General features: G+C 39.9%; 2 protein-coding genes across 5 annotated transcripts in view; one reads left to right on the top strand and one right to left on the bottom strand.

The window, feature by feature from the left end:
* Positions 1-1389: 1389 nt before the first annotated feature.
* LOC121521065 (spermatogenesis-associated protein 45-like) lies at positions 1390-12422 on the bottom strand. Its single transcript, XM_041804787.1, has 3 exons — positions 11972-12422; positions 2047-2300; positions 1390-1541 (listed from the first exon to the last, which is right to left on the bottom strand). The coding sequence occupies exons 2-3, from the start codon at positions 2285-2287 to the stop codon at positions 1525-1527; spliced, it is 258 nt and encodes an 85-aa protein (XP_041660721.1). The 5' UTR covers positions 2288-2300; positions 11972-12422; the 3' UTR covers positions 1390-1524.
* The window catches only part of flvcr1 (FLVCR heme transporter 1), a 23231-nt gene continuing 13310 nt past the window's right edge, over positions 8657-18577 (top strand). For all 4 annotated transcript variants that reach the window (XR_005992821.1, XM_041804784.1, XM_041804785.1 and 1 more), the window contains exons 1-4: positions 8657-9655; positions 13423-13567; positions 13678-13818; positions 14423-14490. Coding sequence is in view for 3 of the 4 variants with exons in the window: in XM_041804784.1 (XP_041660718.1) it covers positions 8966-9655; positions 13423-13567; positions 13678-13818; positions 14423-14490 (1044 nt within the window). In the remaining variant the exon portion in view is untranslated. The remainder of the gene's footprint in view (positions 9656-13422; positions 13568-13677; positions 13819-14422; positions 14491-18577) is intronic.

Raw genomic sequence — 18577 nt, 5'->3', positions numbered from 1 at the left:
GGGGTTCATAACACAGTAAGCTGTCATACAACAAACATAAATACTGATTTATTTTCACTTTACAGGGTTTTTAACATTATTATTATTTTTTTTAAAGAATTTAATGATTTTAAACTTGAGAATTTTTTATTTCTTTCTTGAAAATCACCAGATCCTCTTTAATATTTTTTCTAGGGTACAACTGTTGTAATAATGTATAGTTTATACACTGACGGTAAGCCTTTAGTGTTGGGGTATTCTCAGTGAAAACAGTTTAACTGATGTAGTTTTTCTAAGTGGGTCCTTGGTCGTTGGCTTTACTCAGACATGAGCAGGAGGAACCACTGATCTAGGGGTCAAATTTAAACGTGCAGTTTACAGAATAAAGCAGAGTGAACATCTAGGCGTGTCTACGTTATAAATGACAGCCACGTCAAAGTAAAAGTTGTAAAAGTTTATCCAAAGACTGTGAAAGGAGAGGTGGATATTTTATGCTGCCTTCCATTTGTCATCGTAACTCATATTCTGACATTTTTTTCATGACTTCCGACCAGAAGTGGCAAATAGAAAGTCTCTCCAAGTCGTATTTACAACTCGTCAACTCGGTCTTTCACAGAGCACCCCGACCTGTTTTCAGAACTGTTTGCTGTTTCTCGGAGCATTTTCAGACATTGTAGACACAGCGTGTGTGCAGCAACAGTCTTTAACACATGAAGTACTGAACAAGGTGCTGTTTTAAAGGTTAGGCGGCTAACAACTGATCAATGATGCTAAAAACACAGACAGGCTAACGCAAGACCGGCATCCGTCATTTTTCCAACTTTCTTTTTTATTGATATGTGAAGCACATACATGCATGCTTACAGACATTATTTAAATGATTCACCCGTTTATATACGAATTAAAACACTGGGGTACCAGAAATTAGATAAAATAGTCAGGGACTCACTGATATCCTGAGTTTTCATTGCTTCATTCCATGTATAATATTCTATTTTAAATTGTTGTATCTTTGGTAACTTTTGAGTCCGTTTACACTTATGGATATAATACTTATCAAACAGTATAAGTAAATTCAAAAAATAAAGCTTTCCATTATCATTGTAAAAAATGACATCCTTTTCCTTTAACCGGACTTTGGAGTTGGTTTGTACGTTTTATATATATATATATATATATATATATATATATATATATATATATAAAATTTATGTACAAATATATAATATTGCTCTTCATCCAACCAAAATAAGGGACTATGGAGACACTCATTTTTCCCATCGTTGTGGTTATGAAAAATGGAACGCAAACAACTGGATCCGTTTTTGCAGAGGAATGTGACGCCATTCCCAGTACCGACTTCCGATCTCCGAGGTAAATGGAACGCAGCATCAGTCTTCATTAACAAACACGCTCAGGCCTCCTGAAGGGTGGGCGGAGCTTAAGCTTAAAGCTAAATACAGATTCCTTTGTGTCTGTTTGAATGTTTAAATAAAGTTGTGAAGTTTGAGTCTTGGTTAGAAGGTGGAGTCAGGTTAGATGTGTCTACAGCTGGGATTTATCTGAAAGAGAAGAGAGGCCGTCAGTAAAGAGAGGGTCTGTTTAGATGATATTTAGTCTCACACACAGCCTGACACAGTAAATAGGCTTCTTAAAAATGTTAATCCCTTTTCTTTAACAGAACAAAAACAGGTTTAAAGTGGTGAAATTTAGATAAAAGTGGAAAAAACAAACATAAAAAGTGGTACAAGTGGTAAACAATGGCAGTCCTGGCTTAAAAGGAGCAGGATTTGGTAGTAAAAGTGGTGAAATTAGGTTTAAAAGTGGCAGAAATTGGTCTAAACTGACAAAAAAGGGCAGAACCATTGGCAAACATGGGTTAAGAGTTAGTGGAAATGTTGTCAGAGAAAATCTGTGAGTTTGTCTGAGATAATTGAAGAGGAAAAACTCTAAAATTGTGTTAAAGGTGACCAACATTTGTTCTTTCCTCCTCTAAAACTTCCCTCTGCTGCGTCTACTCTGCTGAGATCGTATCTAAAAGACATCTACGGAGTTAAAGATCCTCACAGCTCTCCTCAAAATGTCTCCTCTCCACCAGCTGGACCGGGGCCAGTCTAGCTCTGCAGACCGGCTGGGGCTTCGGTCCTTGGGTCAGAGCACTAAGGAGGACCGGGCTGGTCTTCAGGTGACCCCGGTAATGCCTCCTCTCTGGTCTCTCCCAGGACTGACGGGGGTTTGCCTCCACCTGACACCATGAGTCCCTCTGCAGGTTCAGGTCCATCAGAGTCCGCTCCTCAGACCCAGACATCCTGGTTTTGTCTCTGAAGGAGAAGTTTGGGTAGTTTTCTTCTGTTAGGAATTATCTAGAAGCATGGTGTTACCATAGCAACGAGAAACCTGAGGAACCAAAGATCTTCTATGTTGCGAAGACGTGTTACTATGTCAGAAGAGAAAATATTCTTTAAATCTGAAAAAGCCTCTAAAATCTTGTTTTCATTGTTTTTGTGTCATAATGATGTTATTATGGGATATTATATAAAAAGATAATGATGTTTAATCACAAAGAGATGTTTCAGTGAGAAGACATGGCAACCCTAACCCTAATGGCTGTTTTCTGAAGGCTCACTCTCATTAATGTTGAAAGAGCATTTATAGTTTGAGGAGCATTTAATTCAACACAGCTGTGTCTGTAAAAGCCAGGACCTGACCACATTATAGGCCAGATAGCCAAATAACAGGAGAGCTGAGTGAATCATGTCGTCTTTGAGCTCCCGTACCTGAGATGTTCTGTGACATGAGACGTCCCCACCCCTCAAACCAACTCTTGAATCTAATCCTGGTGAAATCTGCCCATTATGGTGTCATTTTATATTTATATTGGTTTCTAGAATGGAAGCTAAAATGACTCCAGTCATCCCAGTAAATACTTAGAGCCAGTTCTCTGTGTCCTCTCCTGGTGCCTGAAAAAAGAGACAGAGTGAGAGGTCACTCCCCTCTCTGAGATCCTCTCTAACAGGTCATTTGAGCTTCCTGTGACACACCTGAATGACAGAGTGATCTCTGGGGCTAAAACTGACACAGACTAAAATGATTCAACTCTAAATGTTTGAAAATATCAAGAATCTCTGATCCATTCTGCTTTTAAGGTTGAATTTGATTTTATTTACCAGTCTGAAAAAATTTGAACATTTGCATGAACTGCTGAAAAAAGCACCTTTGTGTTTTGTAATGACTCTTCAAACCTCCTTAGCAACAAAACAGACCAATGTTTCTATTAAAAAAGGCCAAAATCTGACTAAATCCTGATGATTTAATCCCAGCTTATTCTAACTGGCTGTAGTCTGATTAAAGACTCCAGCATAGGTTTACATGGTGACTCTCCTTCATGTGTGGCTGCAGGTTTAGTGAATGGCAGACAGATCTGGGTGTTAGCCACAGCAGACAGTCAGAAGAGAGACCAGTGGTCTAGCATTTAAGGTTAAATTGATAAGAAGTAAAGAGAGCTGGTTTTAGTCTGTTAACACTCAAAATAATGATAAAAATAAAGCAACAAACTTGGACTTTAAGTAATCAAATTATATGTACATTTTTATTACATGTATTTTTATTACATTAGTTTCATTCAGAGACCACTCCCATCCATTCAGAGTCCACTCCCATTCATTCAGAGACCACTCCCATCCATTCAGGGACCACTCCCATTCATTCAGAGACCACTCCCATTCATTCAGAGACCACTCCAATCTACTTAGAGTCCACTCCCTTTGATTCAGAGACCACTCCCATTGATTCAGACAACACTCCGATTCGTTCAGAGACCACTCCCATTCATTCAGAGACCACTCCCATTCATTCAGCGACCACTCCCATCCATTCAGAGACCGATCCCATCCATTCAGAGACCACTCCCATTCATTCAGACACCACTCCCATTCATTCAGACACCACTCCCTTTCATTCAGAGACCACTCCAATCCATTCAGGGACCACTCCCATTGATTCAGAGACCACTCCCATTCATTCAAAGACCGCTACCATCCATTCAGAGACCACTCCAATCCATTCAGAGACCACTCCCATCTATTCAGAGACCACTCCCATCCATTCAGAGACCACTCCCATCTATTCAGAGACCACTCCCATCCATTCAGAGACCACTCCCTTTGATTTGAAGACCACTCCCATTCATTCAGAGACCAATCACATCAATTCAGAGACCACTCCCATCCATTCAGAAACCGCTCCCATCCATTCAGAGACCACTCCCATCCATTCAGGGACCACTCCCATTGATTCAGAAACCGCTCCCATCCATTCAGAGACCACTCCCACCCATTCAGGGACCACTCCCATTGATTCAGAGACCACTCCCATACATTCAAAGACCGCTCCCAGCCATTCAGACACCACTCTCATCCATTCAAAGACCACTCCCATATACTTAGAGACCACTCCCATTGAGGAAGAGACCACTCCCCTCCATTCAGAGACCACTCCTATTCATTCAGAGACCACTCCCATCCATTCAGAGACCACTCCCATCTACTTAGAGACCACTCCCATCAATTCAGAGACCACTCCCATTGATGCAGAAACCACTTCCATACATTCAGAGACCACCCCCACCCATTCAGGGACCACTCCCATCCATTTAGAGATCACTCCCATCTACTTAGAGACCACTCCCTTGATTCAGAGACCACTCCCATCCATTCACAGACCACTCCCATCTACTTAGAGACCTCTCCCTTTGATTCAGAGACCACTCCCATTGATGCAGAGACCACTCCCATCCATTCAGAGACCACTCCCACCCTCTCCTGCACTGCCTCGGCTCTGAAAGCTCCGGCTTTAGTACTGCCGGTCCTGAATCCAACAGCCCAAACAGGTAGTGCTCAGGACCACCACGGTCCACCACCACACTACAGCCTGCTTCGGGGACTCTGGAGGGGAAAAATCCTCCACCTCTAAAAATCCTGAAGTGGGCGGAGTTAGCTCTGAGCTGGGGGTTTACTTTCACACTTCCCTGAGTGGGGAGTGAACCAGGAACCATCCTGTTATGAGGCATCAGCACTAACCTCTGCACCACCGTGTGATACATACAGTTATCATCTTTGTGTGTTCCAGTCTCATCTGACTGGGCTGCTGCCTTCCTTGGCCAGGACACTCATGAAAACAAGATTTTTAATCTCTATGAGTTTTTCTCTAAAGAAGGTAAAATAAAAGTATTTGACTTTATGGACCTGTTACTGACGGGCAGCTGACAGCCTGGGCTGTGCAGGAGGATCTGTTAAACATAAATGTTTTTCTTCTTATATATATGATTGGTTTCATTGCATCAGCCCAGTCATGACATCACCTGTGCTATCACACCTGTGCCCCACCCACTTTCAGAGAGACATAGGGCAAATCCATCTGATCACATAGAGTTTACTCAGATTGTTTTAACTGAGTTTATCTGAGGCATTTTGTTTAGCTGAAATAATCAAACATTTAATTGGATTGAATTTAGTTAAACTTAAAACTCAGGCTTAATTATTACTAAGGCCTAGAATCTTTTTTGAGTTAAACTGGAGTTTATTCAGAGTGAATGGTCTGCAGGATCAGATGTCTGCTGGAGTCCAGACTGGGTCAGACCAGGATTAGGATTAGAGCTGATAATGAAGCCAGCATATGGACAGGCTAATTATAGTACAGGGACAGCAGCATGACTGAGAGTCTTCAAGTCCCTCATTCTCACTATCCTGTTTTTATTAGATTTATATTTTAGTTGATGTGATACAAAGACCCGGGCTGGGTTTAGTTTGGACCGAGGTTATAATAGTTCACTAAAACTAAAATATGACAACCCTTCTAGTTAACTGAAACTAATTTAATAATGTAGGACGTTCACATCTATCCAAATACCTATACCACATATATCCTAAACCTAGCAAAAACTAAACTAAAATGAAGCATTTCTGAAAAATAAAAACTAAACTAACCAACCAGCATTTAAAAATAAACTAAGCTGATTACCCAGCATTTAAAACTAACAAAAACTAAACTAAGCTAACTAACCAGAATTTAAAAATAACAAAAACTAAACTAAACTAACCAGAACTTAAAACTAAACTAACTAACCAGCATTTAAAAATAACAAAAACTAACTAACCAGCATTTAAAACTAAACTAACTAAAAAGAACTTAAAACTAACAAAAATTAAACTAACTAACTAACCAGCATTTAAAACTAAACTAACTAACCAGCATTTAAAACTAAACTAACTAACTAACCAGCATTTAAAACTAAACTAACTAACCAGCATTTAAAACTAAACTAACTAACTAACCAGCATTTAAAACTAACTAACTAACTAATCACCATTTAAAACTAAACTAACTAACTAACCAGCATTTAAAACTAACTAACTAACTAATCACCATTTAAAACTAAACTAACTAACTAACCAGCATTTAAAACTAACTAACTAACTAACCAGCATTTAAAACTAAACTAACTAACTAATCACCATTTAAAACTAAACTAACTAACTAACCAGCATTTAAAACTAAACTAACTAACCAGCTTTTTAAACTAACAAAAACTAAACTAACCAGCATTTAAAACTAAACTTAACTAACTAACCAGCATTCAAAACTAAAATAACTAACCAGCATTTAAAACTAAACTTAACTAACCAGCATTCAAAACTAAAATAACTAACCAGCATTTAAAACTAAACTAAACTAAACTAACCAGCATTTAAAACTAAACTTACTAACTAACCAGCATTTAAAACTAAACTAAACTAACTAACCAGCATTTAAAACTAAACTAAACTAACTAACCAGCATTTAAAACTAAACTAAACTAACTAACCAGCATTTAAAAACTAAACTAAACTAACTAACCAGCATTTAAAACTAAACTAAACTAACTAACCAGCATTTAAAACTAAACTAAACTAACTAACCAGCATTTAAAACTAAACTAACTAACCAGCATTTAAAACTAAACTAACTAACCAGCATTTAAAACTAAACTAACTAACCAGCATTTAAAACTAAACTAAACTAAACTAACCAGCATTTAAAACTAAACTTACTAACTAACCAGCATTTAAAACTAAACTAACTAACTAACCAGCATTTAAAACTAAACTAAACAAACTAACCAGCATTTAAAACTAAACTAACTAACCAGCATTTAAAACTAAACTAAACTAACTAACCAGCATTTAAAACTAAACTAACTAACTAACCAGCATTTAAAACTAACAAAAACTAAACTAACCAGCATTTAAAACTAAAATAACTAACCAGCATTTAAAACTAAACTTAACTAACCAGCATTCAAAACTAAAATAACTAACAAGCATTTAAAACTAAACTAAACAAACTAACCAGCATTTAAAACTAAACTAACTAACTAACCAGCATTTAAAACTAAACTAACTAACTAACCAGCATTTTAAACTAAACTAACTAACTAACCAGCATTTTAAACTAACAAAAACTAAACTAAACTAACCAGCATTTAAAACTAAACTTAACTAACCAGCATTCAAAACTAAACTAACTAACCAGCATTTAAAACTAAACTAACTAACCAGCATTTAAAACTAAACTAAACTAACTAACCAGCATTTAAAACTAAACTAAACTAACTAACCAGCATTCAAAACTAAACTAACCAGCATTTAAAACTAAACTAACTAACCAGCATTTAAAACTAAACTAAACTAACTAACCAGCATTTAAAACTAAACTAAACTAACTAACCAGCATTCAAAACTAAACTAACTAACCAGCATTTAAAACTAAACTAACTAACCAGCATTTAAAACTAAACTAACTAACCAGCATTTAAAACTAAACTACACTAACTTACCAGCATTTAAAACTAAACTAAACTAACTAACCAGCATTCAAAACTAAACTAACTAACCAGCATTTAAAACTAACAAGAATTAAACTGAAATTGAACACAGAATGTAAAACGAAATAAAAAGTGAAACTAATGAAAAAACTGTAATAACCTTGGTTTGGGCTCAGCTTACCCAAACATGATTACACACAGATATAAATAAACTCCACAGTAATGACCAGAATTATCCCTAGAATAAATCAATAATAATAATGATATTAAGCCATCTGTCTGTCCCATCCATTCAGGGTTAGCTGATGATGCCTAATGGGAACTGACTCAGGTTCAGAGCCAGCCTCTAGTGGTCACTAAAGGAACTGCTCCTACTTTGGCTTTATTTCTTATTTACAGTGTTCCTGAGTCATGTAGCAGACACTTTTATTAACATGTGAGACAGGTCTTTATAGTTCAGGACCTTAGCCAAGGGTCCACACTGGTACTGATGTGTCCACAGTCCAGGACTGGATCCCCCTACCTCCTAGACCCAGTGATGTAAACCACTAATGATGGTTCACACTGGAGAAAAGTTCTCAATGATTATTGAATATTACCAGATCCATTGATTGTTTGTCTCTGAGTTTCCTGACTCAGTTCCGGTTCATTTCACTCTAGTAGATATTGCATCATCACAGCAGCCTCCACATGGTGGCGGATTACACTCAGAGACACCTCAGGACCTATCTCTGCTTCTATTGGCTCATCAGCATCGGAAGGGCTGAGAGGCAGTGTGGGCGGAGCCAAAGAGAGGGAGGGATGGTAGAGAGAGACGAAGAGGGAGTGATGGTAGAGAGAGAGGAAGACAGAGAGAGTGATGGTAGAGAGACAAAGAGAGGGAGGAAGAGGGAGGAGAGAGAGAGGACAGCATGCTGAACCAGTACCCGGACTAGAGACTGTAGTAAAACCAGAAACCTGCTAAGATATTGATGTGACCTGACTCTGGGTGATCTAGTCCCTGAAGGACCTGAACCTGATCTAAAGGGACCGGATGAGGAAACCTCCGTGTTCAGCTCTCCCTCTCTTCCCGCCGCGCCCCTCGCCTCCGTCTACCGGCTCCGTCAAAGGAAACTAACGAGCATCATGGTGGCGGGCGAGCTCGTGCAGGAGCATCTGCGCGCGGACTCCGGCGCACCTGACGACATCACGGTGGACAGGAAGACCGCGGATCCGGAGGGAGCGACCGCGGAGCCGTCATACGGAGCCGTACCGACCTACGAGGCGGTCTACTCCCCACAGGAGGACCGGGAGGAGGAGAAGGAGGCTCAGCCGGATGAGAAAGAGGCGATGCTGCGTCCCGGAGGAGGAGAGGAGGCGGAGGAGAAGGTGTTAGAGACCAGACTTTACCGGCGCCGGTTCGCCGTGCTCGTGGTCTTTAGTCTGTACTCTCTAGTGAACGCGTTCCAGTGGATCCAGTACAGCATCATCACCAACGTCTTCATGAAGTACTATGGCGTCAGCAGCGACAAGGTGGACTGGCTCTCCATCGTCTACATGGTCGCCTACGTGCCCCTCATCTTCCCGGCTACCTGGCTCCTGGACAGGAAGGGTCTGCGTCTCACGGCCCTGCTGGGAGCCGGCCTTAACTGCGCAGGCGCCTGGCTCAAATGCGCCAGCGTGAGCCCCGAGCTGTTCGGAGTCACCGTCACCGCGCAGGTCATCTGCTCCGTGGCGCAGGTGTTCATCCTCGGCCTGCCCTCCAGGGTCGCCTCGGTGTGGTTCGGACCTCGGGAGGTTTCCACCGCGTGCGCCACGGCCGTGCTTGGGAACCAGGTCAGTAGACCACGTGACACAGAAAGACCAATAAACAGGTATTATTCATTAATGGAGGTGATTTCTCTGTAATGCATCACAGATGAAAGAAGTGCCGCTGGAGCTTTAACTCGCAGCTCTGTCGAGGTCCAGACCAGGGGCGTTTCTTGGACCTGGGAATATTGGGGGCTGAGCCCACACCCTTGTTGGGGAATCTGGGGGGTCCTACCCGCAAAAAAACACTTTATATTTATGCCTTCTTGAGTGTTGTGGCACCCTGTCTACAGCCAAATACTGCAGCATGTACTTCAAAATGTATTTATTTTCAAAATTAATCTTGAATAATATAAACAAGGTCTCTACAATCAGTTTAATGTTTAATGTTTATTTTTACCCAGGGACAGTGTGCACAGGCACTGATCACTCATACAAAGTAAATGAAAACATGGTTGCACCAGATTTAGCGAGTCGCTAATTTCCATCTGTTGTCACATGACACTGACACAAAACATACATAAAAGTACCAAAAACAAGGGCAGACACAGCAAACGAGACAAAGTACAAAAATTACACTGTTAAGAGGGCGATAAATAAGTCCTACTATGTGAAAATTGTATAAGGATAAGAAAATAATCTAAAATTTTTACACATGTATTTTAAAAGCTAAGTCCTAACACACTAGATAAATAAAGCCATAACTAGACCGTGCTCTATGAGATGTATAAAGTGCAGAGCATTATCATTATATGTCTATGGATCAGTATTATCAATATAGAAATACAGAAAGGCAATTGATATGTCTTGACCATTACACATCAGCAACATTACATAGTGCCTAAAATGCAATATTGATATAAAAGAGTAACCAAAGTTCATCAGTAGCATAATAAGCTACCAAGCTTTACAAGCTACATTATAAAATAACCATGATGCAGATGCAGCAATATAAAAGTACATAAAGGCAATTAATATATCATGACCACTACACAACAGCAGCATTAAAAAGGGCCAAAGATATGATGGTATTAATACTGAGTAGAAACAGGATGATAAAATTAGTCAATAAGGTTCAAAAATGTGTTTAAAGTGTCGGAAATGGTGCAAGAAGTAATGAAAAGGGCAAAAAGTATTTTTAAAAATGGCATAAAAGTGGGAAAAATAAAGCAAAATAGCCTGGCAAAGTAGTGGAAAGGGGTTTAAGAGTGGCAAAATGGATGAAAAGTGTCAAACACTGGATTAAAAGGGGCAAAAATGATCAAAGAGTGGCAAAAAATGTTAAAGAAATGGCCAAATGAATTAGTGGAAATGGGTCAAAGAGTGTAAAATGAGTCAATCTTGGTGCTAAATCACAACAGGGGACGGACAGTTCTGTGGGCAGGTCTGTCTCCTTGTGGCCTGCTGCATTATTGATAATATGGATATATCTAACTGGTAATGCCTGAACATTTCCTGCATTTTGAAAGAAAACACTGATACTAAATATATGTTAATCAGACCAACATCTTTATTCATGATTGTTTATTTGAAGTCTGGCCCCCAGAGTCTTTGTCAAGACTAAATCTGGCCCTAATGCAAATGTACTTGATGACCCCTGATCTAGTCTGACAGTATTTCTCAGTTTACCAGTGAAGACTGCAGCACAGAGCCATTCAGTGTTTTAATGGATCATTGCTGTCTTTTAAAAGCACTCTAACATGTGCTAGCTGATCATCACTGCTCTCTGGATTATAAACTCTTCATTCATCAGAGCCACGTCTGTTGGAGCCTTCACTGTGAATAAGGTGTTGCATGTAAGCTATTAAGAGTCCATTTTGCTCAACACTTAAATGAATAATAAATTATAACATTTCAGAGACTGGAATTTTCGCCTCAGACACAGGACGTATGCGCATTGCGCACAACAGGTTTCCCAGAGATGATCGTAACACACACTGTTAAAAAGAAGATGACTCGTGCATCTCCACTGATGGTTTTATCTCCTATTTGTCCTCCTGTTGAGTGCATGATGTATGCTCTCTCTCTCTCTCTCTCTCTCTCTCTCAAGAAACGATGACAGCACGTCAAAAGCAAAATGCAAACAGGCTTTTGCATCACAAAAGTCCTGAAATTGTCAACAGTATTATAGTCTGTATGAGTTAACATGCAGGCCTGTTGCTGCATGTAACAATAACGCATAGAAAAACAACAGCTATGCACAATAACTTTAACCTCATTTCAGCTTAAACAGCAGGTGTGGGACAGCACAGACAGCAGCTCCATAGGAGCACCTCTATACTCCCAAACATGCATGACTGCAGAATATAATTCTGATTTTATCACAGGTGAGATGAAGCCTACCTTTAGATGTTTACAGACAGCTTACACGCCCTCACGGAGCATCTTTTCAGTTTTCTGAGCAGGTTAGTCCTCTGTACAGTTCGTAGGAAGTCCGTAAGTCTCTTCGGTTCCATTAAACTGCTGACATGGTGGTTTCTGAGTCAGTCTGAAGGATGAAAAACTGCGCTCTATAGAAACGGGTATGATCTTGCTGCTGCAGCCGTTTAGGGGTCGATTATCAGGTTTTTCATGCAGAGTTTCATGTTACTAGCTGAAGACTTTCCTGGACCTGATGGTGGTTTTGAGGAGAGGTTTGAGTGGCAGCGGCACCTGCCCGGAGGTTAGCTAAACTGGACCCGCGGGGTTTGAACCGTCAGGGTTTCCTCCAACATTCACTGAAAATAAACCAAAACTTCTCTCTTTGCTTCAGAAGTCCTTCCTCCTGTGCAGTTGTTTCTTGTGTGTCAGCTAATTTTGAACAAACTACCGCCGGTGTGTGTCAGCAAACCAGGCTGTGTTTGGCTCATGAGAGTTGAGGCTAGAGGCGGGGCTTGGATGAGGCTGTAGGTGCTGACTGATTGACATGTCTGTCCTCTACTCAGTGCTTACAGGAGGAAGACTGTGGGGAGAGCTGTGACTGGTTACTCTGTATAATTCCAAAAAACACAGAGGATACTCCGCCTCCATACAACTCCTCTCTGATTGATCATGGTGTCATGCCTGCGTTGCATTCACTGAAGCCAGGAAATTACATAACTACCCTCTCCTTTAGTGTTATAGGGCTGCTCCGTTAATGTACACTTCTGGTTCATTCCTTACAAGGTTAAAAAAAAAAACATCCGGGGCCAAACAAGAAATGTTCTGGGCTGAGGATGCCCAGAACATTTCCAAACACATTTATTTTATAAAATAGTTGTCATTTTAGAAAAGAAACCATTCAAAAATAATTAACACGCTCATGTTTGAGAGAGGTTTTAAAGTAATACCTCAACTATGTGAAAGAAATATTATTTTTTCTCTTTATCTTACTGTGCTATACAGGACCTCCAACATCATAGAATCATAAAGAGTTCTATACAAGGCTTTTTATTACAAACATATAAAATTTGACAACTTTTGTAGGGAGTTAAAATTTCTGAAAATGTTAGGGATGTACGACATAATCAGTATGATACTGGTATCTGCAGAAATAAGCTTAAAATCAAAGATAAATTCATCATAGAAAGGTAAATATCAGTCTATATCAGCTGTAAATATCAGTCTATATCAGCTGTAAATATCAGTCTATATCAGCTGTAAATATCAGTCTATATCAGCTGTAAATATCAGTCTATATCAGCTGTAAATATCAGTCTACATCAGCTGTAAATATCAGTCTATATCAGCTGTAAATATCAGTCTATATCAGCTGTAAATATCAGTCTATATCAGCTGTAAATCTTAGTATTTTTTTCTGTTTTCCTCATTCTCAGCTCGGAACAGCCATTGGTTTCCTGCTGCCTCCAGTTTTGGTTCCTAACACTCCAGAAAACATGGAGCTGACAGGTCACAATATCAGCATCATGTTTTATGGAACAGCAGCTGTCTCAACTGTACTTTTCCTTCTCACTGTCGTAGGTACGTACAACAGATATTCACATTTACAGCCCCTTTCCCTAACCCTGTAGATGTTTGAGTTGTTTAGATAAGCGCTCTACCAGTCCAGCTTTTTCTCTGTGTTTTCACAGTTATAAAGGACCGACCTGACCTTCCTCCTAGTCACGCCCAGGCTGTCCTACCAGACTGTCCTCCTGAGGATTACTCCTACAGACAATCCATCCTCAACCTGGCTAAGAACAAAGCGTTTGTTCTCCTGCTCATCAGCTACGGTAAGACTGGAGCAGAAAGAGAAACCAATCACTGGATGTGTTTTAATCTCACATCTGTCTTGAGTTTTCGACTCCTTCACATAAATATTAGGACCAGGTGTTGTTTAGACTTAAAACTTCATGTAAAAGTCAAAATGACTGGAAGGTGACATGCAGTTATCCCGAGCAGCCTTAGAGACCAGGACATTTGATTTCAGACTGTTAATATGCTGAGTCTGGCATTTTTTTATTACATGGGGCTCTATGGAGATGAACTCACTTTTGGAGACAGCCCCAAGTGGCCATTGAAGGAACTGCAGCTTTTGCAGACACATCTGAATGATTACTGCTATGGAAAACAAATACATCCTTAAATCCCTGTAAACATGCTTCTCCTTCTAGTGAAATGTCCTGTTAGGCCTTATCTTTGTGCTTTTATCTGACTGTCAGAGAAGGTTTTATGTTATTAGTGGCCCTTTTTTCACATAAGAATTCAATTTAAAAACGCCACACTCACTCCCAGACCTTCATCACGGTCAGATCCAGTTTCATGCTCAGCAGATTAATTTTAGACAGACAGACAAAAACTAACATTACTCTCTCTTTCCTCTCTGTCTGTGTGCAGGAATAATGACCGGCTCCTTCTACTCTGTCTCTACACTGCTCAATCAGATGATCATGGCCTGCTACAAGGTAAAACACACAAAAGAGATTCATCCTGGGATGTTTGTAGAGCTGGGGCTTAGGGAGATGATGATGGTGATGATGATGATGATGATGATGATGTGGTCAGTCACATGGGAAAAGAGTTGTTTCAGCACTTTAACCCTTAAAGACCTAGACCACGCCTGACTCATCTGCATTCATGTTGTCTTAAAAAATATCTGCTAGTAGTCAACATCAAGTGCCATACATCATTTTAATCAGGAAAACTTAGACTTTCAGTGTAACTCATATTTTGTTCCAGTTTTACACGTACTTGGTCTCAGAATGGATGAATTTACCAGAAATGTTGAAAAATGCCTGCAGAGATTTTGTGCTTTTTCAATTTGAACTGGGACATAACCTAAGGAAGTTTGCTTTTGCAGCAAATCACAATCGCATTTCTGCGCTCGTTGCGGAGGCTGTGTGCATTCAAACGAGACATTCATGGTACCACCAGAAAGCTCGGAATCTCAGCTTTCATCCAGTTTTTAAAGCATTTTGATAGGATAAACTGTTAAAAGGTTATTAAACATTTTGGAGCGGTAGCTATTTTTAGCCGCCCCCGGCTGCATCGGTCTCTGAGAGTTAAACTTTGATCTCATCCACTAAATTTTAAATACAGCCACAGCCGTTGATGGTGGTTCTCTTTTTATTCTTCCTGGTTGGATCCTGGTGTTTTAGACGGTTCGTTCTTCCACAGTTGCCTCTTCTTTCAGAGACTGAAGAAAGGGTATTAAGTCTTTCCCTGAGGTCAGATTACTGCTGATCTTTGTGTTGATCCTCAGCTATCGTCACATTTTAAAGGTTAGAGCATAGAGCAGGTCAAACAGCTAACAATGGAGAGATCTGATTTCACCGACTCTCCCTCCTAAGACGAACGTTCAGCAGGTTTTTTTAAAGCTCATAAAAGAGAGAGAGAGCTGGGTTTGTAAATGTGCTGGTTTTAACAAGACATGAGCTTATTGTCTGGGTTCATCAGCTGTTTTCACGCATGCCTGAGGTCCACCATCACTGTTAGTGCTGCACAAACACACCAGAGGAGTGAGAGTCTGTTTTTATTCACACTCATATTAAAACTGACCAGCAGAGGCTGAGGCTGGTTTGAAATAACCTTCATCCATGCTATGAGTAAGTCCAAGCCTCCTCATTAATGACAGGGTTCTTCTGACATGTAAGCGTCTCACCAGCTGATGGTTTCTCTGCAGGCTGACGTTAGAGCTCAGATCTTTCACATTTCTTCTTAAACCTCAAAAATGAACCAGCTTCTCATTGTTGACCGTGTGAGTTTAACTTTGAACCCAGAACTTCAACAATCTGCCAGTAATGAGCCATTTATGAAGGAGAACCAGGAGAAGGTGTTGCTGATAGTCAGAATACTTATGTAGCTTTAGATTCATGCTGCTCAATCTGTGACTGCTGCAGCATCACATTTGGTCAGACTGCACAGTTCTGTGGGGTTCTTCAGACTGGGACTGGAGCTGGATCAGTAGGGCTGTCCAAATCTCCGTATCCGTAGAGAAGAACATTTCTGCCAACATTTAGAGCTGATTCATTGGCTGTTTATCAGCAGTGTAAACCACAAACTGGCCTCAGATATCGGCAGAATGTACAGGTGTGCTATCAGGTGGGGCCCCACTGTGACTGAAGATTCTGAAACCCCAAACATGAAACATTTACCAGGCTGTCTACTTCCTTTCTCTGCTCTGATTGGCTCAGCCTCTCGTTGACAGGTGTTCTTCTCAGGTAAATATCAGTATCAGATAAAATGAGCTTAGAAATATCAGCCACCCAAATCTCTAGGCCAGCGTTACCAAACCCTGCTCATCCAAAGAGCCAAATTGTTGAAAATCCCTTTGCAAGAGCCACAATGTAAGAGGTGAAAAGTGGCAAAAAATGGGTTAACGTGGCAACAAAGATGAGTTAAAGGTGGCAAAAATGGTGAAAAAAAAGCAAAAAAGGTGACTACAATAGGGCAAGAGAGTGGCAAAATGACTAAAAATTGACAAAAATGATGAGTTACAGGTGGTAAAAAGAGTCAAAAAGCAGGAAAAACATGGCAGGAAAATGAGTGAAAAGTGACTAAAATGAGCCAAAAGCAGCAAAAGGTGGGAAGAGTGGGCAAAAAGCAGCAGAGAGTGGCAAAAATGAGGCAAAAGGGGCAAAGAAGGCATAAAATAAGCAGAAAATTGGCAGAATATTGGCAGTACGTTGCAAAAAACGGGTGAGAAGTGACAAAAAAATGAGTTACAGGTGGCAAAACTGGCATAAAGCAGTAAAAACATGGCAGGAAAATGAGTGAAAAGTGGCTAAAATGAGCCAGAAGCAGCAAAAGGTGGGAAAAGTGGGAAAAAAAAGCAGCAGAGTGGCAAAAATGGTCCAAAAAAAGCAGCTAGAAGGTGGCAAAAATGGTTCAAAAGGGGTAAGGTAGGAAGAAAATTGGCAGAGTAAGGGCAGAAAGTTGCCAAAAATGGGTGAGAAGGGACAAAAAAATGAGTTACAGGTGTCAAAAATGGTGAGAAAAACAGCATAGTCATTGCAAAAATGAGTGCAAAGTTAATAAAACGGGCAAAAGCAGAAAAAAGGTGGGAAAATAGTCAAAAATGGCAAAAGTGGGCTTGAAGCAGTAAAAATGGATTAAAAGTGGCAAAAAATGCCAGTAAGTGTGGTGGAAATGTACAGACAATAAAAAGACAGGATTGACAAATAAAGCAAACTCTATGTGTGCAATCAAACTGAATAATGTGACTGCCAACGGATAATTTCTGAGGACAAAGTTTCCCTTTTTTAAGGTTTTCTGGGGGAATAATATTTCAGATTAAGACATAAAAGAGCCACATGTTGAGTATCACTGCTCTAGGCTATAGATCAGGGTTCATCAAGTCCATCTGCACCAGGGCCAGATTTAGTCTCAACAGAATCTCTGGGGGCCAGACTTTGAAATACACAAAAATTAAATATTTTGGTCTGATTGAAATATTACTGCAGTAGTATTTGTATTTTCCTTTAAACTACAGGGCATTTTTAGTCATTACCAGTGAGATCTATCCCTGTTATCTAGAATGCAGCAGGCCTGACAACAGGATTGGCCGGACCCCTGAAAATCCCAGAGAATGGGCCCTCCCTGATTGTCATTTAGCACCAATATTAACCCATTTCGACACATTTAACCCCTTTTTGATACTTTTTGCCTCTTTAACCTAATTTTTGCATAATTTTAACCCCTTTTCAACCACACTTCCTGCATGTTTTATCCCCTTTATGCCACTCTTTTATCAATTTTTGCCGCTTTTCTTTAATTTCTGCCACTTTTAACCCCTTTTCTTTACTTTCTTGCACAATTTTTTTTGTCATTTGTAACCAATTTTTGATACCTTTTGCCCCTTTTTCCTCCTTTACTATTTTTGACACACTTTAACCTCTTTTCACAACTTTTTTCTGCCAATTTTTGCAGCACTTCTGCCAACCTTAACCATTTTTTAAATATCGACTAATTTGACAGTAAATTTTTGTAAAACAGATCAAATGTTCAGTCATTCTAAAACTGTTTTAATGTTAATTGTTTGTGGGATAGATTTAACAGCTGCAGACATTTAAAGCAAAAGGATACTCTTAAAATCTTCTTTTCTGAATTTAATGATCTTTCGGGGGCCAGACAGGAGGCTTTGTGGGCCTGATGTGGCCTCCTGGCCGCCTGTTGATGATCATTGCTATAGATTGATCAATAAAACAAGAAAACTCTCAGTGCTGGTTGTCTTCAGCAGCCCTAAACCAACCAATGACTCCATTTAAGTAAAAACTGCTTTAAACATAAGGATTGGTGTAGGACTTCACACTTTAACCTCAGACATGATTAGAAGAGCTCACAGAGCTTCAGTCAGATTTTTATCCCAGCCTGCTAAGAGAAACCACACCACTGCTCCAACATACTGGCAGCATTTTGGTAACAAAGCATTCTGGAGTTTGTCTTTCATTTTTGGCTATCAAAAACAAGAAGTTTCCCCAAATTCAGTCCCTAGTGATTCTAATTTGATTCTCCAGTATCAGAACATGTATGGATCTCATTTTATTTCTATCT

This window comes from Cheilinus undulatus, linkage group 14 (assembly GCF_018320785.1).
Source record: "Cheilinus undulatus linkage group 14, ASM1832078v1, whole genome shotgun sequence".
NCBI classification, from domain to species: domain Eukaryota; kingdom Metazoa; phylum Chordata; class Actinopteri; order Labriformes; family Labridae; genus Cheilinus; species Cheilinus undulatus.
The sequence above is the reverse complement of the archived record's forward strand: the minus strand, read 5'-3'. Positions and strand labels throughout refer to the sequence as shown.

What these genes read in the sequence shown, in the direction of transcription:
- LOC121521065 (XM_041804787.1), bottom strand. Translation starts at nt 2,287, where the DNA reads ATGTCTGGGTCTGAGGAGCGGACTCTGATGGACCTGAACCTGCAGAGG.